The sequence below is a fragment of the Suncus etruscus genome, chromosome 17 (assembly GCF_024139225.1).
Source record: "Suncus etruscus isolate mSunEtr1 chromosome 17, mSunEtr1.pri.cur, whole genome shotgun sequence".
NCBI lineage: Eukaryota > Metazoa > Chordata > Mammalia > Eulipotyphla > Soricidae > Suncus > Suncus etruscus.
This window is the reverse complement of record NC_064864.1, coordinates 43,563,511-43,590,789: the sequence shown is the minus strand read 5'-3', so window position 1 is coordinate 43,590,789 and position 27,279 is coordinate 43,563,511. Positions and strand designations below refer to the sequence as shown.

Here is a 27,279-nt window from a genome sequence, read left to right as displayed (position 1 = left end):
CAGTGCCAGGGATTGAATTCAGGCCTCCTCTGCTCAGCCCAGCGCTTTCTCTCCAGACCCAGATGGATATTCTTAGATATAACCTCTGGTATTGGCCATTTTAGTGGATTTGTCATTTAGTGGATTCAGTCATTTCTCTAATCTTTGGTCTTTATCCACTTTCTTTTTTTTTTTTTTTTTTTTTTTTTTTTTTTGGTTTTTGGGCCACACCCGTTTGACGCTCAGGGGTTACTCCTGGCTATGTGCTCAGAAATCGCCCCTGGCTTGGGGGAACCATATGGGACGCCGGGGGATCGAACCGCTGTCCGTTCCTTGGCTAGCGCTTGTAAGGCAGGCACCTTACCTCCAGCGCCACCGCCCGGCCCCTTTATCCACTTTCATAATTTGACCTGGTAATATTTCCTCCCCTCAACCCCCAGGTTGAGAATCCAGTTGAGAATCATGAATCGCATTTATTGGTTTTCTTCTGAGGGGGAGGAGGCACTTTCCAGAATCACTCAGCGATAATGCTTGGCATTCCTTAGCGCTGTGGTACTTAGGCCCAGTGGTACTGGGAGACTATGAGATGGAACTTGGGGCTTCCAGCATGCCAGGCCTGGGTCCCACCTTTAGCACCATCTCTTGGCCTTCGCTGAACATGTTTATCCTCTCTCTATTGTCTCTAACTGGGAACTCTTCCTCAGACTCTGGTTCTTTGAAGAATACAAACCTTCAATTTGGGTTTTTCTGATCTTTCTCGTCAGGATGTGCCGCAACACTACAGAAAGGATCTTGTATTATTTCCAGACATGCATGTGGAGGCACTAGGATGTCTATGTCTATGTCTATGTGTGTGTGTTGTGTGTGTGTGTGTGTGTGTGTGTGTATTGATATTTGACAATAAGATTAGAGATTTCTCAGGCCCAGAGGCACAGTACAAGGTGAAGGTTCTTTCCTTGCACATTGGCCAACCCTGGTTCGATCCCTGACTCCTCCAGGAGGGATCCCTGGGTGCAAAGCCAAGAATAAGCCCTGAATACAGCCTAGTGTGATTTAAAAAAAAAAAAAAAAAAAAAAAAAGAGCTTTCTTTTCTCCTCTATCGAATTATTTACTTGCATATTATTGGTGTGAGATCATGAATTCTGTTTTTTTTTTCCCCAGTAAAGTATAATCCACATTTTGCAGTGCTTATTAGATTGTTTTATTGGGGAGGGGTGGATGCTTCACAATTGACTATTCTCAGGGTTTATTCTTGACTCTGTGCTCAGGGATCATTCCCCGTGGGCTCGGGAACTATATGGGGTATCAGAGAATGAATCCAAGTCACCAACCTGTAAGACAAATACCCGACCCACTATACTATTGCGGTGTTATACTGGTACTTAGTCGTTTTGATACTCAACTTGTGCCAGCTGTGTTCAGTGCCAGTCACTTCTGTGACTTGTGCCTTGCTCATTTTATATACATATTCTCATGGTTTTATTTAGCACTTCTTCACTCTCTGCCATAAGATGTTTCACATTTGCAACTGGAGACCTACTACAGCAGTTAAGGTTCTGGATGTATTGGATGTTGCCAATACAATTTGAACTCATGTGGTCTCTTGGGCACAGCCAGGGGGTGACCCAGCCCATCCCTGCCACCATAAAACAAAATAAAACATGATGTTTCACATCCATTTCTATTTTTCTTATCCCAGTCCTGGAATTAGTCATTTCTCCTGAAAGAGTCAGAACTCTGGTTCCTTCTACTGGAAAAGAACCAGAATGTGCTTTGTACTTTTTGTAAACACTGGGATTTCTAAATCTTTAGAGAAAGAACAGTGGGAAAATATTTTGGACACTAAACCCTGCTGTGAAAGCCAGGGTTTATCTGTGTTTGCTTCTGAAATCTAGTATTTTCTTTTTTTTGTTTTGTTTTGTTTTTGTTTTTGGGCCATGCCCAGTGACACTCAGGGGTTGCTCCTGGCTATGTGCTCAGAAATCGCTCCTGGCTCTGGGAACTATATGGGACACCAAGGATCAAGCCCAGGTCCTTCCTGGGCAGCCGCATGCAAGGCAAATGCCCTAAATCTAGTATCTTCTAAAGATACTCAAACTTACTTATTTACTTGGCAAATTTCTAAGTTGAGGGGTTTTTGGGGGGGGTGTGGGGGGTAGAGTGCTTGGGCCATATCTAACCCTGCTCAGGGTTTTTACTCCTTATATAGAATGCTGGAAATCAAACCCAGGTAAGCTGCATGTAAACAGTGGTCCTCAAACTACGGGCCTGTGGGCCACATATTGTATTTGTTCCTGTTTTGTTTCTTTTTTTTTTGGTTTTGGGCCACACCCGGTGGTGCTCAGGGGTTACTCCTGGCTGTCTGCTCAGAAATAGCTCCTGGCAGGCATGGGGGACCTTATGGGACACCGGGATTCGAACCAACCACCTTTGGTCCTGGATCGGCTGCTTGCAAGGCAAGCAAACGGACCCACCTGTTTTGTTTCTTCACTTTAAAATAAGATATATGCAGTGCGCATAGGAATTTGTTCATTATTTTTGTTTTTACTATAGTCCAGCCCTTCAATGGTTTGAGGGACAGTGAACTGGCTCTCTGTTTAAAAAGTTTGAGGACCCCTGATTTTAAATCAAGTGCCTTAACTACTATGCTATTGCTCTGACCCCCAAATTTGTGATTTTTTTTTAAAGCGGGCCTTGAGGAATTTGATATGAATGCAAAGCTTGTTTTATTCACAGCTTTTCAATTACTTTAGTATTTAGGTTCACTTTTGATGTGCAAATGTCATACCTGTATAAGTAACTTTTTACATTATAAGACCTAATGACGGCCCGGAGAGATAGCACAGCGGTGTTTGCCTTGCAAGCAGCCAATCCAGGATCAAAGGTGGTTGGTTCGAGTCCCGGTGTCCCATAAGGTCCCCCATGCCTGTCAGGAGCTATTTCTGAGCACACAGCCAGGAGTAACCCCTGAGCATCGCCGGGTGTGGCCCAAAAACCAAAAAAACAAAAAAAACAAAAAACAAAAAAAGACCTAATGACAGGGTACAGATTGTTTACATTTTTAGGATAATGCTAGCATGATTCTATAGAGATTGTTTTAATTGAAAATACCATTAAGGGGCCGGGCGGTGGCGCTAAAGGTAAGGTGCCTGCCTTGCCTGCGCTAGCTTTGGACCGCGGTTCGATCCCCCGGTGTCCCATATGGTCCCCCAAGCCAGGAGCAATTTCTGAGCACATAGCCAGGAGTAACCCCTGAGCGTTACCGGGTGTGGCCCAAAAACCAAAAAAAAAAAAAAAAAAAAAGAAAATACCATTAAAATTTTTTTTTTGTCTATTCTTTCTTTTTTTTTTTTTTTAATTTTTATTTTTAATTATGAGAACAAGGGTGCAAAGAAAGAGGACAAGTTAAAGTTACAGTGGAAGGACAATCACCCATAACATAATTCTCAGAAGTCCCCTTGCTGATATCTTAACTTTGAAATTTCAGCCAAAGAACATTAAGATAAATAAGACAGAATCCATGTACAATTACTTTGTCCCTCAAGTCCCCAGATTGTAACACATTATAATATTTCTTTTTTTTTTTTTTTTTTTTTTTTTTTTGGTTTTTGGGCCACACCCGTTTGACGCTCAGGGGTTACTCCTGGCTATGTGCTCAGAAATCGCCCCTGGCTTGGGGGGACCATATGGGACGCCGGGGGATCGAACCGCGGTCCTTCCTTGCTAGCGCTTGCAAGGCAGACACCTTACCTCCAGCGCCACCTACCCGGCCCCCACATTATAATATTTCTTAATAGTACACAAGGCAATCTAAAGCCATAAAACTTACGTAACTCCTTAAACATTACAGGCATAGTATTTTCTTACATTTCCATATACATGCATATTAGCTTAAGTTAACCTCAAATTTTAAGTGAGTTCTTTTTAAGGATTAGAGTCAAAGGAGCACAGTAAAAATGGTGTTAGAGTGGCAATTGTTGTTTGCATAGGCCCACCAAAATATGAGGGACATGGAAAGAAATAACCTTGGCCTAAGTACAAAGAGAGCAGACCCCTGAAGTTTCCTGGCACAAGACCAAGTCTAGGCTCCAGGCAAGCTAGATCGTCCAATCCAATACATTGTCTGTAGTGCCAACACACTTTTATTTTTCACACAGTCTCTGTTGTTGGTATCATGTTTCTGTATTAAAGATCCTGGAATCTGCATATCTTACATTGAAGTCAGGATGTGGAGCATCCTCTCCTTTCACCTCACAATCAAACGGCAACGCAGGGAGCCCTGTCCTGTAAGCAGGTCGTTGTTGTTGTTAAGTCTTCTCAGTGTTAAGGGAAGTCTCTTTTGAGCAGGTCGAAGTCTGAGCAGTGTAGGTCTTCCGTGGTAGAGGACTGCTTCCAGGTGATGTTATAGACCAGCCTGGATGTTTCGTGGATGGCTTTCCTGGTTCAGGGGAGAATGGATTATGCCCTTTCTTCTGAGGTCTGTGCCAGGTCCTTATGTCAATGTTCAGGGTGTAAGGTCCCTTTGCACTACAAGATTTGTGTGTTCCAATCTCTATTAGATAGGATCTTATTTGTATTTATACTATTTTCCCATTTTAATGTGCCTATGCAAATAAGAAGCAATGCCACATGGTGTTATTGGCGATTATGGGGGCCATAAGAACAATTACAATGATTCCCATGACATGATTCAATCATAAGCATTAAACTGGGGGACTCTTCCACCAAAATTCCTTGTTAAACAACTCAAAAAGAGAAGATAAAAAGTGGTTAGAATCATCACTGTATAAGACAACATTTAGTAAGAATTATAGCTGTCAGAGAAAAAACACAAAATATTCTAAAGAAATACGTGTCCATTTTATGTATCTTGAAACAGTTTGGGGTTGTCACACACAATGCACAGCTTTGGACTGTGATTACGATTGTACACTATTGAAGTTAAAAAGAGTAAACTAGGTTAGTGATGTTGGAGAGGGGGTTAGAGAGTTAGGAGTAAAAAAGAGCTTTGTAGGGGTGTGGGAAAGGGCAGAATACAAAATAAACATTCTGTATACGGAAAACATAACATAAGAATAAGGAATATTATGAATACAGGAAGTACGCCCCCGCGCGGTTCTGTAGTTTTGGGATGCCTAGGGAGGAATTTCTCACCCCCTCCCCCCAGGGCCCGATTAACCAGGCGTGGCCCTGAAGACTCGCCTGGTGTGGGGGGAATCATGCTCGCCTGGACTAAGTGGTCAGCCCAGGGGTCCTATGGCTAGCTGTCCTGCCCAGAGCCCCCATCATACCAGTCAAAAGCCCACGAAATCCTGGCATGTGGAGTGTTCTGAGCCCAGCCAAGCCTCTGTAGTTTTGGGATGCCTAGGGAGGAATTTCTCACCCCCTCCCCCCCAGGGCCCGATTAACCAGGCGTGGCCCTGAAGACCCGCCTGGTGTGGGGGGAATCATGCTCGCCTGGACTAAGTGGTCAGCCCAGGGGTCCTATGGCTAGCTGTCCTGCCCAGAGCCCCCATCATACCAGTCAAAACCATTAAAATTTTTTAAAAAAGAAAAGAAAATACCATTAAAGAACTCCATGTTGTTAGTGTCCTTGTATCTCTCTTCTCCAACATTTAAAGTAACAAAACCTACTTATTGAGTGAGTCTTTATGAATGTTTTGATAAGGAGGAACCAAACAAGTTTTACCCACTTTATTGCAATTACTGGCCCTCGTGCTCCCACAGATAATTCCTGTCTAACTTGTCTTCTCCTTAGTTGGCATAGTTCACTGTCCCAATAATATATATATATATTTTTTTTGTTTGTTTGTTTGTTTGTTTTTGGGTCACACCTGGCAGTGCTCAGGGGTTACTCCTGGCTCTATGCTCAGAAATCGCCCCTGGCAGGCACAAGGGACCATATGGGATGCCAGGATTCGAACCACCGTCTTTCTGCATGAAAGGCAAATGCCTTTCCTTCATGCTATCTCTCCGGCCCCCCAATAATATTTTTTAATGTGTTGTTTCAAGATTTTTTTGTGGTTCTTTTTTGTTTGTTTGGGGCCACACCTAGCTTACTCTTGGCTCTTACTCAGGGATTACTTCTGGAGATGCTCAGGGGACTGTGGTGCTGGGAATTGAACCTGGGTCAGCTACATGCAAAACAAGCACCCTGCCCACTGTATTATCTTTCTGATTCCTATTTCAATGTTTTTAATGTTCATTGCCGAGGTCAGGCAATACTTTTATATTTGATTAAATAAAAGCAGTCATCTGGGGGTAAGAAGGGGGCTCTGGAATTGATGCTCAAGAGACCCTGGAGCTCTTCCGCTTTATTCTTGGTCTAACAGCCAGTCTTTCAATGTGAGGGCCTGACGATACAGTACTGGGGATCACCAAAGACATCCTGGTTGTGCTGAAGTCCTGCAGGGCTGCACCAGTAGTGCTGAAGGAACATGTGCTGCAGGTCAAATCAAGGTCAGCGACATGCAAGCCCTGCACTTTAACCCCTGTACTGTCTCTCTGGCCTTGCATTTGGGAGGAAGGGTCTACACACAGTGGTGCTTAGGGACCATTCCTGTCTCTGCTCAGCAGTGACCTCAGGGGGTGCTCTGGAACTCATATGCAGTATGAGATTAAATTAGAGTCAGTTACATGCAAGACAGATGTTTCATTCCCTGTCCTATCCTTCTATCCCTCCTGGCTCTGTGGTTCTTTTGAGGGGAGGAAAGCCAAGGTGGTGGTACTACATCTGGCAGTGCTCTGGGTACCAAGATTCTCTCATAGGGCTGGAGCGGTGGCACTAGAGGTAAGGTATCTGCTCTGCAAGCGCTAGCCTAGAATGGACTGAGGTTCGATCCCCTGGCATCCCATATGGTACCCCCAAGCCAGGAGCGACTTTTGAGCACATAACCAGGAGTAACCCCCAAGTGTCAACAGGTGTAGCCCAAAAACAAAAAACCAAGATTCCCTCATGCAAAGCATGTGATCCAGTTCTTTCAACTATCCCCACCACCACCCGCAGCTTTTTTTTTTTTTTTTTGGTTTTAGGGCCACACCGGGCATTGCTCAGGGGTTACTCCTGGCTGTCTGCTCAGAAATAGCTCCTGGCAGGCACGGGGGACCATATGGGACACCGGGATTTGAACCAATCACCTTTGGTCCTGGATCGGCTGCTTGCAAGGCAAATGCCACTGTGCTATCTCTCCGGGCCAGCCCACAGCTTTTTAGTTTTAAGGACACACCCAGTGGTGCTCAGGGTTTATTCCTGGTTCTGTGCTCAGGGATTACTCCTTGTGAGACTACAGGGAATTATATGGGGTACTGAGTATTGAACCTGGATTGACCGTATATAAGACAAGCGTCCTACCCTAAAAGCTATTTTTTATAAACACTGTGCTAACGAGGTTGTTCATAATAAAGTTAATTTTTCCACGATAAAGTTGTTCATGATTGAGTTACAGCCATACAATATACAACCAGTGCACTTTTTTTTTTATTCTAATTATGACAACAAAGATGCAAAGAAAGAGGACAGGGTAAAGTTACAGTGGAAGCACAATCACCCATAAACAGAAATCTCAGTACAATGTACCTTACACCCTGAACATTGATATAATGACCTGGCACAGGCCTCAGAAGAATGGGCATCCTCCATTCACACTGGAACCAGGCAAGCTATCTACGAAACATCCAAGGTCTTTTATAGCAACAGCTGGAAGCAATCCTCTACCGGGAAAGACACTACCAAGGGTCTGACATCGACCTCCTAAAAAGAGACTTCCCTTTACACTGAGAAGACTTGACAACAACAATGACCTGCTCTACAGGACATGGTTCTCTCTAGTGCCCCTTAAGTGTGAGGTGAAACGAGAGGATGCTCTGCACCATCCTGACTGCAATATGGGATATGCAGACTCCAGGATCTTTAATACAGAAGCATGATACCAACAACAGAGACTATGTGAGGAATGGAGGTGCATTGCCACTACAGACAATGACTTGGATTGGACAAACTAGTTTGCCTGGATCCTAGAGTCGGTCCTGTGCCAGGAAACTTCAGGGGTAGGGTCTCCTTGTATTTAGGCCATAATTTTTTTTTCCATGTCCCTTATATTTTGGTGGGCCTATGCAAACAAATGCCACTCTAACACCGTTTTTTACTATGTTCCCTTGACTCCAATCCTTAAGAAAAACAACCCACTAAAACTTTTGAGGTTAACTTAAACTAGTAAGCATGTGCATGGAACTAGATAAATGTACTTTGCCCTCAATGTTTAAGGAGTTACATAAGTCTAATGTCTTTAGATTATATTGTGTGCTGCTAAGAAATAGTATGTACTACAACTGAGGATTTGAGGGACAAAGTAATTGTATTGTACATGGGTTCAGTTTTGTTTTTCTTAATGTTCTTTGGCTGAAAGTTCAAGGCTGGGATATCATCGATGGGACTACCCAGTGCACTTTTTTTTTTGTGTGTGTGTGTGTGCTGGGTCCACCCAGCAGCGCTCAGGGGTTATTCCTGGCTCCATGCTCAGAAATTGCTCCTGGCAGGCACAGGGGACCATATGGGACGCCGGGATTCGAACCGATGACCTTCTGCATGAAAGGCAAATGCCTTACTTCCATGCTATCTCTCCGGCCCCCCCAGTGCACTTTTAATTATACTTCACCAGTGCACTTTTCCCACCATATCCCCAGTTTCCCTCTCACCCTCCCCAATGCCCTTTCCCTTTCCTGTCTCTGGGCCATTACAGATGTACCAGAGATGTACCACAATTTTGTTTTTTTGTTTTGTTTTTTTTTTTCATTTGTTTTTTTGTTTTGTTTTTCCTTTTGTTTTTTTTGTTTTGGTTTTTGGATCACACCCGGCAGTGCTCAGGGTTACTCCTGGCTCTACGCTCAGAAATCGCTCCTGGCAGGCTCCGGGGACTATATGGGATGCCGGGTTTTGAACCACTGTCCTTTTGCATGCAAGGCAAATGCCCTACCTCCATGCATGCTATCTCTGGGCCCCGTACCACAGTTTCTCTAGCCACTTATTTCTTTTCGGACCCTTTGTTTCCAGATTTTGGCTATTGTACATAGTGCTGCGACCAACATAGGACAGCAGAGAGCTTTTCTGCATAGTGTTTTTTTTGGGGGGTTCCTAGGGTATATGTATATCCCTAGGAGTGGTATTATTGGATCATAGTTTTTAGTCCAAACTCTGCCCACAGCCTACAGTTGCTCCTACTATTGTTGGCCAACAGTTTGGTTTTTTTATTCCTTCTCCCAGTTACACTCATGACTGGGTTCACATACCTCATTCAATGTGTGTGTGTGTGTGTGTGTGTGTGTGTGTGTGTGTGTGTGTGTGTGTGTGTGTGTGTGTGTAGATGCCGGAGAGTGAACCTCATTCAATTTGTTTTGTTTTGGGGCCACACTTGTCAGTGCTCAGGAGTTACACCTGGCTCTGCATTCAGAAATAGTTCTGACAGGCTCGGGGACCATATGGGATGCCTGGAATTAAACTTGGGTCCATCCTGGGTCATCTGTGTGCAAGGCAAACACCCTACTGCTGTGCTATTGCTCCAGTCTCTCTCATTCAATTTTTTTTTTTTTTTGGTCACACTCAGTGACACTCAGGGGTTACTCCTGACTATGCGCTCAGAAATTGCTCCTGGCTTGGGGGACCAAATGGGACGCTGGGGATCCAACCGCGGTCCGTCATAGGCTAGCGCGTGCAAAGCAGACACCTTACAGCTCGCTCCACTGCTCTGACATTCTCATTCAATTCTTGATCAGAACTTTAAGCCTCTTCCCCAAGAAGGTTGAGGCCACTAATTTGTCCTCCTAGCAGGGCCAGTTCCTCCTTTTCTTAACATTCTGGAAGTGATTTTTCACAGATGGGAGTTCTATGTAGTAATGGCATCCTCACCTCTGTTCATTCACTATTAGAACTGTTACAAGTTTAAAGTGGTGGGCCCGGAGAGATAGCACAGCAGCGTTTGCCTTGCAAGCAGCCGATCCAGGACCAAAGGTGGTTGGTTCGAATCCCGGTGTCCCATATGGTCCCCCGTGCCTGCCAGGAGCTATTTCTGAGCAGACAGCCAGGAGTAACCCCTGAGCATCGCCGGGTGTGGCCCAAAAACCAAAAACCAAAAAACAAGTTCAAAGTGGTGAGACCTTTGATACTCAAAGCCTATGTTCTTCTTAGGAATCATACCTGACTGGGCTCAGTGTGGACTGGCTGGTACTGTGTGCTTTGCTGTCTTCAGAGACATATTTGCAATGTTGGGGAAGGAAATAGGATTCAGAACCTAATTTGTGTTAGGCACTCTGCCATAGAGCTACCTCTCATGGCCCAGGAGCATGTACTTGTCAACTCCATGGGGTTCTGGCTCACACTATAGTGACTCACTCCATTCTTTTCTCTTCCAGAAATGACACTCTTATCCTCCCAGTCTTCACCAGCAGCTTCTTCTGGGTCTGTGTCCACAGAAAACCCAGAGCAGAGGATGCTGGAGAAGAGGTCCAAAGTGGTGGAAGAGCTCCTGCAGACAGAGAGAGACTACATCCGAGATCTAGACATGTGCATTGAGCGGATCATGGTGCCCCTGCAGCAGGCACAGGTGAGACCTAGGGAGAGCTTAGCCTGTCCTGAGTGTGACTCTCCAAGCCTGAAGCTTTCACCCCAGAGATTTATTGGTTTTGAAATGAAGGCAATGACTTAATTCAAGGGCCTTAATAGTATGGGAATTACCAACTATGCCTTCAGCCTTCTGCCACTTTACAAAGTTCACTATTAACTGGCTGACCGCCTTACTGCAATGACTCCTTGGACATTGTATTTCTGTGGCTCCAAAAAAAATTTGAGGTGTCCAGATTGTACAATAATGTAATTATTTTGGAGGCCTGGCACCTGATTTCATAGTTTGTTCAGGAATCCCCTCTAAGCATTTGCATTCCTAGATGCTGAAGATAAATTTGAAAAGTTTCGCCTGTCCCCAGGATCTAGAGTCCTAATAATAGCTTGTTTCCTGACCATCTAACTTCCCTTGGGTTTATGCCCTCACTCCCAAGACCTTTTAAAGAAAGTGGGCACTGCCTTCAGATTCGGGGTGCTGGCTGGGAGTCCATACTCCAGTGTCATTATGGCCTAAGATTGACTAAGAAAGTTGGGTGTTTGTCAGACAGTAGTGTGTAACTGGGTCAAGGACACTAAAAGACACACAAATGCTGCTGTCTGCACCCTGTGAGCTGTGAGGGTGTGGCAAAAGGTGTGTGTGAGCCACCCCTCACCTCCCCATCTCCCTGTCTTTTGTTTTTCTTTCTCAGATACCCAACATTGACTTTGAGGGACTGTTTGGAAATATGCAGATGGTGATTAAGGTTTCAAAGCAGCTACTGGCTGATCTGGAAGTCAGCGATGCTGTAGGTATGAGCCCGGCCCTGGTTCCAGAGGCTCCAACCCCCACCCCAACTTTGTGAATAGGATGTAGTATGTACTGGCTGAGTAGTGATGCTAGGAAAAGGAAGGATTCATTACTTAGTTCAGAGGTTAGCTTCCCTCACAACTGCAATGTTAGCAGTAGGATTTGGATTTAAGCCATAACCTGGCAGTGCTTGAGGTTTCTTCTAGTGGTGCTTAGAGGACCATGCAATCCTGATGATCAAACCTACATGCAAAAAAAAAAAAAAAACCTACGTGCAAAGCGAGACTCATGCAAAGACTACTACATGCGAAGTGAGAGCTCAGCCCTTACTCAAGCTGTTACATAACAGGATATATCACACAGATAGTGGATCATGAGAGCAATTTTGTGGTTAGCATCAGTCTAACTTCAATAAAAGATCAGGTTTGACGGGGTCCGGAGAGATAGCACAGCGGTAGGGCGTTTGCCTTGCATGTAGCATCCCATATGGTCCCCTGTGCCTGCCAGGAGTGATTTCTGAGCACACAGCCAGGAGTAACCCCTGAGCAACACCAGGTGTGAAAGTATAGCTACAGATTTTTAGATTTATTTCCATTCTACATAGATGTATTTTGAGTATTTTGAAATATATGCATCCATATAGGTCATTGCCAAAAGGCTTGAAAAGTCATCATCTGTAATAAAAAGTTGCATGTTTCTGTGTAACAAGTTGATCCAAATTTAGCAACTTGGTATAAAAAAATGGTGTACTTAGGGCTGGTGAGACAGAATAGCAGGTAAAGTACTTATAACCCCAATTCAATCCACTAAGTTCCACTAGGAGTGATCCCTGAGCTCCTGGGCATCTTCTTCCCTTTAAAATAGCAAGGTAAACATAAAAGAGAAATATAAAACATAGTAAAAGATATTACAGTAATATACATATAGTGCCTTGAGAAATTAAGACAGGCAATACCTCTTTACTATGAGCATGGAGTCTGGGGGGCTTTGCTGGTGGTTCTGGCTCAGGGACTCTCCTGAGGGTGGTCTCCAGCTATTGTCCTGTTCTTTTGTTTGTTTGTTTGTTTGTTTTTGGGCCACACCTGATGGCACTCGGGGTTACTTCTAGCTATCTGCTCAGAAATAGCTTCTGGCAGGCACAGGAACCTTATGGGACTATTCGAACCAACCACCTTAGGTCCTGGATCGGCTGCTTGCAAGGCAAACACCACTGTGCTATCTCTCTGGCCCCTGTTGTCCTGTTCTTAAGGACCCCTTCCTTGGAACCTCTGGCTCCGAAGGCCTTGGCTTCTGGTCCAGTGGCCTCACTTTGGACTTGTGACGTGGAGGCTGGCATTCTCAGAATGAGTCATGGGGAAAAAGAGCCCTAGATGGGGCCCGCAACATTCTTCTGTAGCCTCGCCTTAGAGACGATCTGCCATTGCTGCTACCATGTTCTTTTGGTTACACAGATCAGTTCTAATACAATGCAGAAAGGCTCAATTTGCTGTTCTTTTTTCTTTGGGAAGAGGGAGAGAGACTCACAGGTAAAGCTTATAGTATCTGCGGACCCCACTGATTCTCAACTAACTGAGCTGGCAGTAAAAGGCAAGGGCCCTATGTTGCCCAGGGCCTGAAGTGTTGGGATATCTGGGTTACCCCAGTGCACAGGGTTATTTTATTTCTTCATTCCTTCCTCCCTCACCTCCCTGCGTGATGCTGGTTGTAGAGTCTAAGGGTTTCACACTCTTTGGACACTGATGCTTGCTTTGTCATAAACAGAAATCACATTCATTTCACATAAAAAAAAAAGTTGCAAATAATGGGGCCAGAGCAATAGCACAGCAGGTAGGCATTTACCTTGCCTGCGGTTGTTCCAGATTGGATCCCTAGCATCTCCTAAGCCCTCCAGTTATGATTCCTGAGTACAGAGCCAAGGGTATGAGTAAGCCCTGAGCACTGCAGGGTTTGGCCAAAAAAAGTGTTGCAAATAATGAAATTTCAGTAGCACCAAAAAGAAGGAACAAGAAGTTACTAGTTTTTTATCTTATGCATTTAATATCATGGTATTATTAGAGACATTCTTTCTATTTGCTACTTGATGTTTTAAAAATAAGTTGAGACTGGAACAATAGTACAGTAGGGAGGACATTTGCCTTGCACGTGGCCAGCCAGGGTTCAATCTCAGACATCCCATATGAACTCTCAGTCTCACAGGGATGATCTCTGAGCACAGAGTCAGGAGTAAGTCCTGAGCACCACTAGGTGTGTCCCAAAAGATTTTTAAAAATTTGTTTTTAAAATTTTTATAAAGGGGGCCAAGGAAAATACAAAAAAATTTTTTTTGGTTTTTGGGTCACACCCAGCGGCGCTCAGGGGTCACTCCTGGCTCTGTGCTCAGAAATCGCTTCTGGAGGGCTCGAGGGACCATATGGGATGCTGGGATTCGAACTACCATTCATCCTGAATTGGCTGTGTGCAAGGCAAAAGCCCTACTACTGTGCTATCTCTTTGGCCCAGAAAATACAATTTAAAAAAAAGAAGTACTATTAGGGCTGGAGTGATGGCTTAAAGAGTTCAGCACATGCTTAGATTCAATTCTCAGCACTATATAGTCCCACAAGCTACACTAGGAGTAACCCCAGAACATAGAGCCAATAATAGACCTCAAATATTGCCAAGTGTGGCCCCAAAACAAAATACTATTTTATATGACAACAGAGTAGAATTGTCAATGTTTATTTTGATCTTGGAGCACAGCTAGTGATGCTTAGGGGCTACTCCAATGCAGTGCTCAGTATTATTTTAGCAGAGTGTCAAGAAGCAAACAGTGCTGGGGTCAAGGAGTAACCCCTGAGAACCACTGGGTGTTACCCAAAAACCAAAAAATAAAAATAAAAAAGGGAAAATTAGGGGCCGGAGAGATAGCATGGAGGTAAGGCGTTTGCCTTTCATGCAGAAGGTCATCGGTTGGAATCCTGGCGTCCCATATGGTCCCCCGTGCCTGCCAGGAGCAATTTCTGAGCATGGAGCCAGGAGTAACCCCTGAGCACTGCCGGGTGTGACCCAAAAACCACACACACACACACACACACACACACACACACACACACACACACACACACACACACACACAAAGGGAAAATTACATATATGGTTGACATGGCTCTCATAATTTTGCTTTAAATGAGTAGGGTTTTTGATTTCATGGAAATTTCTTGTCAACTTGATAAGTGATGCTATTACTTCTAGTGGTTGGATATAACTGATAATAGAGTTTGTTGATATGCTTTACATCTAGGCTACTAAATGTAAGAAAGTTACTAAAAACACTATACTTGTGTATAACTTCAAGGTCCTGTGTTTCTCGATCACCGGGAGGAGCTTGAGGGAACCTACAAGGTTTATTGCCAGAATCATGATGAAGCTATTTCACTGCTGGAGATCTATGAGAAAGACGAGAAAATCCAGAAGCATCTTCAGGATTCCTTGGCAGAGCTTAAGTAAGAACTTTGGAACTCTTCATTTCCATCAAAGCCACTGGGGCTGACGTTGTAGAGTTCACTCACTCCTCTGCATGTACCCATACATTGCATACATCTATCTCATTTTTGTTTGTTTTGGGCCACACCCTGCTGTGCTCAGGGGTTACTCCTGGCTCTGCACTCAGAAATTATTCCTGGCAGGCTCAAGATATGGACAACCATATGGGATGCTGGGGATCGAACCAAACCCAGGTCAGCTACAGTTGACCCATGTTCAACGCAAAAGCCCAACCTATCCACTGTGCTATTGCTCAGAGCCCACATTTATCTCTTTTACATATAAATGAGAACTTATTAGGTACCCCCCCCCCTTGGAAAGCATGGAATTATTAAGTGGCTTCTGTTTTGGTGTATTTGTTCTTTTTTTTTTAAACTTTATTTATTTGTTTGCTTGTTTGTTTGTTTATTGGTTTATGGGCTCACTCAGCAGTGCTCAGGTACTCCTGGCTCTGCACTCAGAAATCACCCCTGGCAGGCTGGGGGCCTATATAGGATGCCGGGAATTAAACCGGGTCCTTCCTGGGTCAGCTGCATACAAGGCAAATGCCCTATTGCTGTGCTATCTTTCCGGCTCCTGTTTTGGTGTATCTGAATATAATTTATCTAGACTCACAAAATATTGAGTTACCATTTTCTGATGACCAGCAGCCAGGAAGGTAATTTGGAATAAATGAATAATAGTATAAATAAATTATTATTGTTTAATTATTCTTGGCTTCCAGGGGAGATTCCCTAGCATAAGAAGACAGGGGGTAAGAATTTATATTTGGGGGCCAGAGAGATAGCATGGAGGTAAGGCATTTGCCTTGCATGCAGAAGGACAGTGGTTCAAATCCCAGCATCCCATATGGTCCCCCGAACCTACCAGGAGCAATTTCTGAGCGTAGATCCAGGAGTAACCCCTGAGTGCTGCCAGGTGTGATCCAAAAACAAAAAAGAATGAAAGAAAGAAAGAAAGAAAGAAAGAAAGAGGGGGCCGGGCGGTGGCGCTGGAGGTAAGGTGCCTGCCTTGCCTGCGCTAGCCTAGGACGGACCGCGGTTCGATCCCCCGGCGTCCCATATGGTCCCCCAAGAAGCCAGGAGCAACTTCTGAGCACATAGCCAGGAGTAACCCCTGAGCGTCACCGGGTGTGGCCCAAAAACCAAAAAAAAAAAAAAAAAAAGAAAGAAAGAAAGAAAGAGAGAGAGAGAGAGAGAGAGAGAGAGAGAGAGAAAGAAAGAAAGAAAGAAAGAAAAGAAAGAAAGAAAGAAAGAAAAGAAAGAAAGAAAGAAAGAAAGAAAGAAAGAAAGAAAGAAAGAAAGAAAGAAGAAAGAAAGAGAAGAAAGAAAGAAAGAAAGAAGAGAAAGAAAGAAAGAGAGAGAGAGAAAGAAAGAAAGAGAGAAAGAGAGAAAGAAAGAAAGAAAGAAAGAAAGAAAGAAAAGAAAGAAAGAAAGAAAGAAGAGAAAGAAAGAAAGAAAGAAAGAAAGAAAAGGAAAGAAAGAAAGAAAAGAGAGAAAGAAAGAAAGAAAGAAAGAAAGAAAGAAAGAAAGAAAGAAAGAAAGAGAGAAAGAGAGAAAGAAAGAAAGAAAGAAAGAAAGAAAGAAAGAAAGAAAGAGAAAGAAAGAAAGAAAGAAAGAAAGAAAGAAAGAAAGAAAGAAAGAAAGAAAGAAAGAAAGAAAGAAAGAAAGAAAGAAAGAAAGAAAGAAAGAAAGAAAGAAAGAGAAAGAAAGAAAATCAAAGTGAAGTTAGGGAGTTACCAATATTTTTAAATAGACTAGATATGCCACTATAGACATTTATAATTTCCCTTTTATCCATGCAGTTTGTTTGTTTTTGGTCTGCCTACTGAGGGGCAGTAATTGAACTCTTAGGATGTGACAAACATGTGAAAACCAGTGTTGCATGACTTCTAATCAGCTGTCTCTCCTTTCCACCTCTGCCCAACAGGAGCCTGTACAATGAATGGTAAGTTCCCTTGCTATTTAAGCTCTTTCTTGTCTTGCAATATAGACAGAAACCAGGCATTACTGTCTTACTGTTTTTTTCCCCAAATGACATTTTCATAATTCAAAAAAAGTATTATTCTTTGTTTCGGGGCCAAATCTGGACATGTTGGGAGGCTACTCCGGACCTGGTGCTCAAGGGACCATCTGGGGCTTTCTCAGGCAGAGTTGGCCCTCTGGTTCTTAAGCCTTCTCTTTGGTCATATTTTTATTTGTTTATTGCCTCCTGTCTTCTTTCACCAACAGAGGGGTTTTGTTGTTGTTTTTGTCATTACTGAATCTCCAGCATCTAAAAAAGTTCCTGCACTTTTAGTTGGTTTTTCAGATTTTGGGTTTTGTATTTTGTTTTTGTTTGTTTGTTTTTCAGTGCTAGGAAAACCTAGGATCTCACATATGCTTGAGATATCAGAGATATAAGAAAGAAATTTAAAATAAAACAGCATGTTTCAGAATAATAAATATCTCTGGGCCCCGTGTCAGTGATAGGTGCCTAAAATCTACTTTTCCTTTTCTAGGGGATGCACGAATTATATTAACCTGGGCTCCTTCCTCATCAAACCAGTACAGAGGGTCATGCGCTACCCACTGTTGCTAATGGAACTGCTGAATTCCACTCCAGAATCCCATCCGGATAAAGTGCCTTTAACCAACGCAGTCCTCGAAGTCAAGGACATCAATGTTAATATTAATGAATACAAACGTCGCAAGGACCTGGGTAAGAAAAGCATTCCTGCAGGGGAGGAGGTCTGTCCTTGAGAATACTCCATAGAATGAACCTCTCATGCACAGATGTTCAAGGCAGATGGCAGTTCAAAGGAATGTGATGAAGAAATGGCAGAATTGGGGCCAGAGAGATAGCATGGAGGTAGGGTGTTTACCTTTCATGCAGAAGGTCATTGGTTCGAATCCCGGCGTCCCATATGGTCCCCCGTGCCTCCTGCCAGGAGCAATTTCTGAGCATGGAGCCAGGAAAAACCCCTGAGCACTGCCGGGTGTGACCCAAAAACCACAAGAAAGAAAAAAGAAATGGCAGAATTGAGGGAAAATGTGATATGAAAATAAAAAAAAGTGGGCTAGTTTAACTTGAGATAGTTTAAACTATGGCTCAGCTTTTCTGTGGATTGGCCCTATATAGCACAGTTAGCACAGGTATTAGTTGAATATGATTTGATTCAATTGGATATAGCTATCTCATTTTTTCATGAGACCATTTATTATTATTATTAGTGTTGTTGTTGTTGTTTTTGGTTTGGGGCCACATCTGGTGGTACTCAGGAGTTATTCCTGACTCTGTGCTCAGAAATCGCTCCTGGCGAAGGAGACCATATGGAACGCTGAGGAGCGAACCAGGTCTGTCTCGATTGGCCACATGCAAGGCAAACACCCTACCACTGTGCTATTGATCCGGCCCCTATGAGACTATTTTAAATGGTCTGATCAGACTAGCATTGCTTCTTCCAACACTTCAGTGGCACATAAAGTGAGGACCAGATAAGTTAAGTATCTTAACTGAGGGAACTGGGCAGACCCAATAAGGCTTTGAACTCTGATTCCAGGACCTCAGATCTTAGACTGGAATCCATTCTTCTTGGCGCCATTCTCTGCCTCTAGCCCCACTCCTGTTTGCCTGGCCACTCTTGCTGTTAATGCACTCAGATCTCGCTGCTGTGTTTCAGTCAGCTAATTGAGCATTTTCTCTCTGTTCAGTTAGTTATAAACTCATTTAAAATAAGCAATGGCTCGTTGAGGGATATTATATCAGATGTGTAGTCAATGGGGCCCTAGGACATAGAAATAGCAGGAACAATGGATGCTTGCCTTGAATGCTGCCAGCCTGGGTTCGATCCCCAGTACCACATATGGTCTACCAAGCTCTACCAGCATTAATTTCTGAGCACTGTTGGGTATGGGCCCAAAACAAAAATAAACAAAAAATAGATGTGTAGTCAAACTGTTCTCAGAAGTTTCTCTGTCCTTTCCTTCCTCTCCCTCCCTCTCTCCCTCCCTCCTTCCTTCCCTCCCAACTTCTTTCCCTCCTTCCTTTTCTCCCTCCTTTCTTCTTCCCTTCCCTCCTTCCCTCTTTCCCTCTCTCCCTCTCTCCTTTCTTCCTTCCTTCCCTTCTTCCTTCCCTCTTACCTTCCTTCATTCCTCCCTCCTTCCTACCCTCCTACCCTCTCTCCTTCCCTCCTTCCTTCCCTCCTTCCTTCTTTTCCTCCCTCCTTCTTTCCCTCCCTCCTTCCTTCCCTTCCTCATTCTTTCCCTCCCACCCTCCTTCCTTCCTTCCTTTCTCTCTTCCTTCCTTTCTCTCTCTCTCTCTCTTTCTTTCTTTCTTTCTCTTTCTTTCTTTCTTTCTTTCTTTCTTTCTTTCTTTCTTTCTTTCTTTCTTTCTTTCTCTTTCTTTCTTTCTTTTTCCGATTTTTGGGGTGTTGATTTTTGGATCACACCTGGCTGTGCTCAGGACTTACTCCTTATTTTTCACTGAGGGAATCACTCCAAGCAAAGCTCAATGAACCATATGGGGTGCTAGGAAATTGAACCACAGTCTGCTGCATGCCAGACAAGCACTCACCCGATGTATTATCACTTCAGCCCCTGGAAAATGTTTTCTTAACTAGCTGATTTGATTTCTTCCCTCCCCAGTCCTCAAGTACCGCAAGGGTGATGAAGACAGCCTCATGGAGAAAATCTCCAAACTGAACATCCATTCCATTATCAAGAAGTCCAACCGTGTAAGCAGCCACCTGAAGCACCTCACTGGCTTTGCCCCACAGGTGAGCTTTCCTAACCTTGAGGATTCTGCAATTTTGGGCAACTTTTTAGGTTTCCACAGGGTGGGCAGCCAATACCAGGCAGTTGGCATAATGTCAGTGGGGCAAGATTCTGCTCTTAGTACCACCCCAGGGGTTTGCAGGACCCTGAGCTACTGGTCAGGTGATTTGATCCCCCATACCAGTTCTCTGTGCCCCCAAACTCTTTCTGTCTGTCTGTCTTTCCCTGTCTCTGTGCCTCTGCAAGCTGCTTTCAAAGTGTATTGACAAACCTTGCCAACTGGTCAACATTCAGTACTTAGAGCACTTTCAAACACCCGTGAGGAAGCTGCCATCTGTTAGGGGACAGAACAGAGAAAATGAGAATGGATTTCAGAAGGCAACTAGTACAGCACCCTAGACCACATATATATCTCTCAGAAGTGCTCAGAGTAGATCTGATAGCCCCAGCCTTCATTCTAGATCTAGATCTTGTGTACACAATCCAACTAGTGAATAATACTAGCTAGGGAAAAACAAGCAAACAAACAGCTAACTGGTAAGTTTTGCAGTTTAGTCTCTACAATGTAGTCAGCAGCTCAATGTGAGCCTTATTTCCTGTTTTGTTTTGTTTTGTTTTGGGGCCATACCTGGCAGTGCTCCGGCTTACTACTGCCTCTTTTCTCAGGCTGGTGGTACTCAAAGACCATAATAGTGTCAGGCATTGTACCTTGTGGGACATATGTACCCTTATGGGACAGGGGTGGTCTAGGGAGAAGGGAAGGATGGGGCACAGTGGATCAGTCCAAGACTCTCAGACCAACAGGTGACATGCACCTGGAAGCAGAAGTAGGTAAACCCAGGGCAAAGGATTTATTTCCTAGTAGACAAACTGTGGTGTGAGTGTTAGAGGGCCAGTAGGTACTGTGGAGATTATGCAGATCTGGTAAATTCAGTCCAGAAAAATTCTTATTCTGGAAATGCACTATCCGAACCAGGGTTGTAAGTTCATTTTTTTCATTCCCTTGGCTCTCTCCTCTCAGGAGAAGCCCACTTTTTCTCTTGAATTCATTACTTTTTCTCTTTCTCCATTTATTAATTTTTTCTCTTGGTTTTTGGGTCACATCTGGCAGCGCTCAGGGGTTACCCCTGGCTTTGTGTTCAGAAGTTGCTCCTGGCAGGCTCGGGTGACCATATGGGATGCAAGGATTTAAACCGGGGTTCGTCCTGTGTTGACCGCATGCAAGGCAAATACCTAACCACTGTGTTATAACTCCAGCCCCACTTACTACTTTCTTTATTTCAAAAATTAAGTAATTTCAATTTAGTTTTATTCATGGATACATCAAATATTTAACATTTAAACAAAGAGTGGAAAAAGAGTTCAGGGGATAGGGCACTTGCCTTGCACACAGCAGATCCTAGTTCAATCCCAGGTACTGTCTAGGGCCCCCCAAACACCACCAGAAATAAGTCCAACCCAATTCTCTCATTAAAAACAAAAAAGTAGGGCCAGAGCGGTGGCGCTAGAGGTAAGGTGTCTACCTTGCAAGCACTAACCTAGGATGGATCTCAATTCGATCTTCCGGTGTCCCATATGGTCCCCTCAAGCCAGGAGCAATTTCTGAGCACTTAGTCAGGAGTAATCCCTGAGCATCAATGGGTGTGGCCCAAAAACAAAAAAAAAAAACAAAAAATTACTGGGGCCTGAGCAATAGCACAGCGGTAGGGCATTTGGCATGCATGTGGCCAACCCAAAGGACTTTGATTTGATTCCCGGCAACCCATATGGTCCCCTGAGCCTGCCACGGACAATTTCTGAGTGCAGAGCCAGGAGTAACTCCTGAGCACCACTGGATGTGACCCCCAAAACCAAAAACTAAAAACAAAAAAAAAGTACTTACTTTGAGGGCCAGAGTGATAGCACAGCAGATACTCATCCTACCCAGATTCAATCCCACCCATGCCCCATATAGTCAGCTAGAAGTAATTCTCTGAGAGTGAAGCCCCAAGCATGGCCATGAATGAAGCTGATGAATTGAGGGAAGAATCCAAATCTACTAACATCACTTGTTTCTTTGAATAGATAAAAGATGAAGTATTTGAAGAAATAGAAAAGAATTTCCGGATGCAAGAAAGATTGATCAAATCTTTCATCCGAGACCTCTCTCTCTACCTCCAGCATATCCGGGTGAGTGACAGTGGTTCTAGATTGGTTCCGTATGTGGAGTTCTGTCCACTTCTCTAGCCTCCAGCATACTGTCTGGTGAATGAGGAAGAGTCTTGACTCAAAGATTATTGATTGGGCTGGAGCAATAGCACGGTGGTAGGGTGTTTGCCTTGCATGCAGCTGATCCAGGATGGACAGTGGTTGAATCCCAATGTTCCATATGGTACCCCAAGCCAGGAGCAATTTCTGAGTGCATAGCTAGGAATAACCCCTGAGCATCACTAGATGTGGCCCCCAAATAAATAAAATAAAATAAAATAAAAAGATTATTGATGACTTTATTTTTGGTCATGCCCAGTATTGGTTAGATGTACTCTTGGCTCTGCATTCAGGTATCACCTCTGGGAGTGTTTGAGGGTATCATATGGGATACCAGGGATCAAACTTGGGTCAGCCACATGTAAAGCAAGTGCCCTACCCACCCCACTGTACTATTTTACCAGCTCCAGTTTCGTCCATTTTTAAGTGGTGTCAATATTTCCTCCTCTGCATTGAATGTTCATCACTTTTTTTTTTTTTGCCTACCATTTTTTTTTAAATAAGCTGGCTGGATGTAACCCAAACACCAAAAGACAAAAACCAAAAAGAAGTAATAGTAAAACACTGGTTTCTAATGGTGATATGATTTCTAATAAAAACATTTATTTTTCCCCATGGCTCAATGGCTGAGCACATGCTGTGTATGTAGGAGATCTGGGTTCAATCTGCAATACCCCATTGTGTCCTGAGCACTATGAGGAGAACCCTAAGCTTGTCTCCATTGCATTGGGAAGTGGTGTTTTGAGGCTGAACGGATGTAATCTGAGCAACATGGGACAGGCAGACTAGAATGCTAACAGTCCAATTTAAGAAAAACAATGTTGAGGGGCCAGAGCAATAGCAACGTAATGGGGCATTTGTCTTGCATGCGGCCTACCTGGGACGGACCTGGGTTCAATTCCCACATCCCATATGAACAACTGAGTGCTGCTGGGTGTGGCCTAAAAACCAAAGGCAAACAATGTTTTTTTGTTTGTTTTTGGGCCACACACATTGACGCTCAGGGGATACTCCTGGCTATGCACTCAGAAATCGCTCCTGGCTTGGGAAGACCATATGGGACACCTGGGGAATCGAACTGTGGTCCATCTTAGGCTAGCGCTTGCAAGGCAGATGCCTTACTTCTAGCACCACCACTTTGGCTCCAAAGACAAATAATGTTGAACAGTTCATCCTATTGAAAGCTGTGCCATCAATGGAAATTAGGTGGATCAACTAAAATCATCAAAAATATAATATAACTTGGTGTCTTGGCTTGTGGGCTCATATTTTAGAGATCTTACAACATTTCTATTAAAAGAATATAAGAGGATGTTATGGTTTATATTTGTGCTCTCACTGAATTAGGAAGATTCTCATTTCTTCTTCCAACAAAAGAGCAGCTTTATCTCTGTGTACAGAAATAAAGCTTAGAGACAAGAGGTCTATAAACATTGTACAATAAGATACCAATTTCTGAGGTCTGAGGCACTGATGTTTGGATTAGGGATTTTATTTATCCTTGAACCTTCTAAATGGAAGTTTTAGTACATTTGGATTACATGTGGGCTAATAAAACTAATAATCATTTCCTAGAGTCAAACTAAAGTAGGAGAAAGCTAAAGAAAACCAGCCTGAGATTTAAAGTCTGTCACATTTATTTATTCAGTAAATGAGATCAGTTAGTAATAAACTAAGTAGACAAAATCCCCTTCTTTGTGGAGTTTGTATTTTCACATGAGGGTGGGAGGCAAAAAGAGAAACACAAAAAACAGCCGTTGGATAGTCCAAATCTTTTAGAAGGTGGTGTTTGCTGAGATCAAGAATAAAGCAGAGCAGCGTAGCAAAAGCAAGCAGGGCATGAGCTCATCCTGCCTTTGAGAACATGAGAACAGAGGCCAAGACCCAAAAGGTGACTGATTTTTGCCATCATTCTACACTATCCTAAAAGTACCAGATAGCTTAATTCTTGGTAAGTGAAGGGCTCTGCTTTGCTTGTTAGGATCTGGGGCTGTAGCTCAGAGATAGAACACTTTTCTTATATGTGTGAGGCTCTGGGTTTCATCCCTGAGATAAAGAGGGAGGAAGGAAAGGAGAGAAAGAGGGATCTAGGAAAATGATGAAATGAGAGCTATCCATCGTCCGTTTCTCCAGACTAACTCCTGAGCATTGCCCCAAATCAAAAAGTAAAGTAAAATAAAAATTGTATGGGGCCAGAGCGATAACACAATAGATAGGGCATTTGCCTTGCATGCAACTGACCTGAGTTCTATCCCTGGTATCCCATATGGTTCCACAAGCCTGCCAAGAGTGATTTCTGAGCACAGATCTAGGAGTTACTCCTGAAAGCTGCTGGGTGTGGCCTAAAAAAAAAAACAAAAAAAAAAAATTTTTTTTTTTTTTTGGTTTTTGGGTCATACCCAGCAGTGCTCAGGGGTTGCTCCTGGCTCTACAATCAGAAATCACTCCTGGTAGGCTCGGGGGACCATATGGGATGACGGGATTCGAACTAGCATCCTTCTGCATGCAAGGCAAATGCTCTACCTCCATGCTATCTCTCCAGCCCTCAAAAATATTAGACTTTTTTCTGTGCCTCTAAACCACTACACCAGAGAGAGAGTGTATGGTTCTGGAGCCCTCTGTCTCATGTCCATTGAATGGGTGGAGAAGGCTAGATGGCTCTATGGTCCCTGATTCATGTTTGTGCCTGACTGCAGGAATCGGCCTGCGTGAAAGTGGTGGCCGCCGTGAGCATGTGGGACGTGTGCATGGAAAAGGGACACCAGGAGTTGGAGCAGTTCGAGAAGGTGCATCGCTACATTAGTGATAAACTCTTCACAAGTTTTGTAAGTGACTCTTCTTCACACCCCACCCCTCTCTTGGCTTCTCTCCCTCCCTAGATCACGTTTTGGGTTTTAGAGACACACCATAGCTTTCTATCCTCTCTGAGGATGAGTGAGGCCTGCTTGTTCACACCGAGTTCAGGGCAGCTTCCGACCTAGACTTTTTCAGGAATAAAGGGAGACTAGTATATTTCATCTGGCATCACTGTCATTAAACGTTGATCTAAAAAAACTCTATGAGTCCTAACTTAAAAAAAGGGATATTTAGGAAGAGTTAAGGAATTAGCAGAGATAACTTATGAAGAAAGTGCTAGAGGGACCGGAACTGTGACGTTGGTAAAGCTCCTGCCTTGCAGGTGTGAAGCCTTTGGTTGGATCCCCGCTAACCTCCAACTTCCACATTCTGAGTTTAGTTCTAGCTTCTTTGGGGAGCACCACCAGCAGGTGCATGAGCCCTAAAATTCAGTGTTTGAGCACTGCTTCAGACCAGGAAAACCTCAGCTTCCCCATATCACAACAGCCATGGAAGAGAAGGAAAAGTATGAAAGAAAAGGATTAGGAATGGAGCTCTGTGGTAGGGAACTTGTCCTGCATTATGAGGTCCTGAGTTTAATCCTTAGCACAAGAGGGGAGGGAAAAGGAAGAGAGGAAAGGAGAAGAGGTTTGAGTGATTATGTAACAGGTAAGGCACTTGCCTTGCATGCAGCTAACTCAGATTCGATTCCCAGAACTCATGCTCTCCTGAGCACCACCAATAATGATCCCTGAGCGCAACTGATGCGACCCAACTTGCCCTCCAAATTAAAAAGTACTGAAAGCCAAATTATGGGGCCAAAGAGTTAATAGACTAGGTAAGTTGCTTGCCTTGCATCCTTGACCTGGATTCAATCCTCAGTACCCCCATATGGTCCTGAGCACCAGAAGTAATTCCTGAGTGCAGAGCCAGGAGTAAGCCCCAAACGTCATCGGATGTGGCCCCCAAACAAAAACAAGGCCAAATTACTTGGGAAATTACTAATTATTCTCTTAGGATGCTTGAGATTAAAAACAATTGCACATTTGGCAAACTTGAGGGTGTTCATTAAAAGTCTTATTAGTGGGGCCAGAGAGATAGCACAGTAGTAGGATCAGCTTTCACACAGCTGATCCAGGAAGGATGGTGGTTCGAATCCCAGCATCCCATATGGTCCCTCGTGCCTGCCAGGAGCGATTTCTGAGCGAAGAGCCAGTAGTAACCCCTGAGTGCCACCGGGTGTGACCCAAAAACCAAAAAAAAAAAAAAATCAATCTTATTAGTGGCCGAGTGGTTACACAGCAGGTAGGGCATTTGCCTTGCACATAACCCAACATTTCATATGGTCCCCCAGGCCTGCCAGGAGTAAGCCCTGAGCATTGCTGGGGTGACAAAAAAACCAACAACATAAAATAAAAGAAATAAAATGAAATACTTTTTTTTTTTTTTTTGGCCACACCCATTTGATGCTCAGGGCTTACTTCTGGCTAAGTGTTCAGAAATTGCCCCTGGCTTGGGGGAACCATATGGGACACCGGGGGGCGGTCCTTCCTTGGCTAGCGCTTGCAAGGCAGACCCCTTACCTCTAGCGCCACCTCACCGGCCCCTAAAATAAAATTCTTATTAAAGATCGATCCCTAAGTGTTGTTTGTGGTATTGAGTTAGGAGTAGCCCCTCAGAAAACCACCAGATGAGGCCCCAAAACAAAACCTTATTTAAAATAATAGCATCTTAATAAGAACAATGTTTCAATGCCAATTATGTTCTTGATGTGCTCAATACTCCACCCTCAATACTGGCTTGTCTGGAAAATAATTAAAGAAAAAAATGTTTTGAAAGTGAAAACAATGCCAGGAGTGCTCCCTGGGCCTAAAGCCCTGAGAACTGCCTGGGTGGTCCAACAAAACCAAAAAGAAAACAAAGAGAAAAAAGTAAAAACATATTGTCAAATTATTTGAGAAAGTCAAATTGAGAAAAAGTTTATGTGTATGTGAAAGTTTCTCTATACCAGATTTATGTAGTAGCTAAAACTGTGTTTTGTTCTGTTTTGTTTTGTCTTACTTTGTGGCCACACCCAGGGTGCTCAGCAGTGTTCCTGACTCTGTGCTCAAGCATTACTCCTGGTGGGCTCAGAGGTCTATATGGGATGCTGGGGATCAAAACCAAGTTGCCATTTGCATGGCAAGCACATTCTATCCCACTGTACTATCTCTCATGTTTTGTTGTTCTTGTTTTTGGAGAGGACACATCTAGGCTACTTCCAGCTTAGTGTTGGGGGGTAACTCCTAGCAGTGCTCAGAGCACCAGGCTGTGTGCGGGAGTCAAGTCTATGAGGCTTCGACATGCCAAGGCATGCACTGTCATGCTTGGAGCTATGTCCTCAGTTCTAGTAACGAAATCTTAACTCAGATGCAAGCTATCTGATTGTATAAACTGTTATATCAGAGAAGCTGTCATATTGGGTTGAGCTGCATATATCCTATTCATATGTTTAGCTGAACATTACAGAACTAAGATGGGATGCACACATTTTGCCAATGCA

The 27,279-nt window shown here is 43.8% G+C and overlaps 1 protein-coding gene across 2 annotated transcripts in view; it reads left to right on the top strand.

Moving 5' to 3' along the window:
• Positions 1 to 27,279, top strand: part of DNMBP (dynamin binding protein) — a 142,499-nt gene that overhangs the window by 108,935 nt on the left and 6,285 nt on the right. For both annotated transcript variants that reach the window (XM_049790793.1, XM_049790794.1), the window contains 8 exons: positions 10,385 to 10,575; positions 11,282 to 11,381; positions 14,714 to 14,861; positions 16,831 to 16,848; positions 17,402 to 17,601; positions 19,527 to 19,657; positions 21,720 to 21,824; positions 24,599 to 24,727. In XM_049790793.1, coding sequence (XP_049646750.1) covers positions 10,385 to 10,575; positions 11,282 to 11,381; positions 14,714 to 14,861; positions 16,831 to 16,848; positions 17,402 to 17,601; positions 19,527 to 19,657; positions 21,720 to 21,824; positions 24,599 to 24,727 — 1,022 coding nt within the window. The remainder of the gene's footprint in view (positions 1 to 10,384; positions 10,576 to 11,281; positions 11,382 to 14,713; positions 14,862 to 16,830; positions 16,849 to 17,401; positions 17,602 to 19,526; positions 19,658 to 21,719; positions 21,825 to 24,598; positions 24,728 to 27,279) is intronic.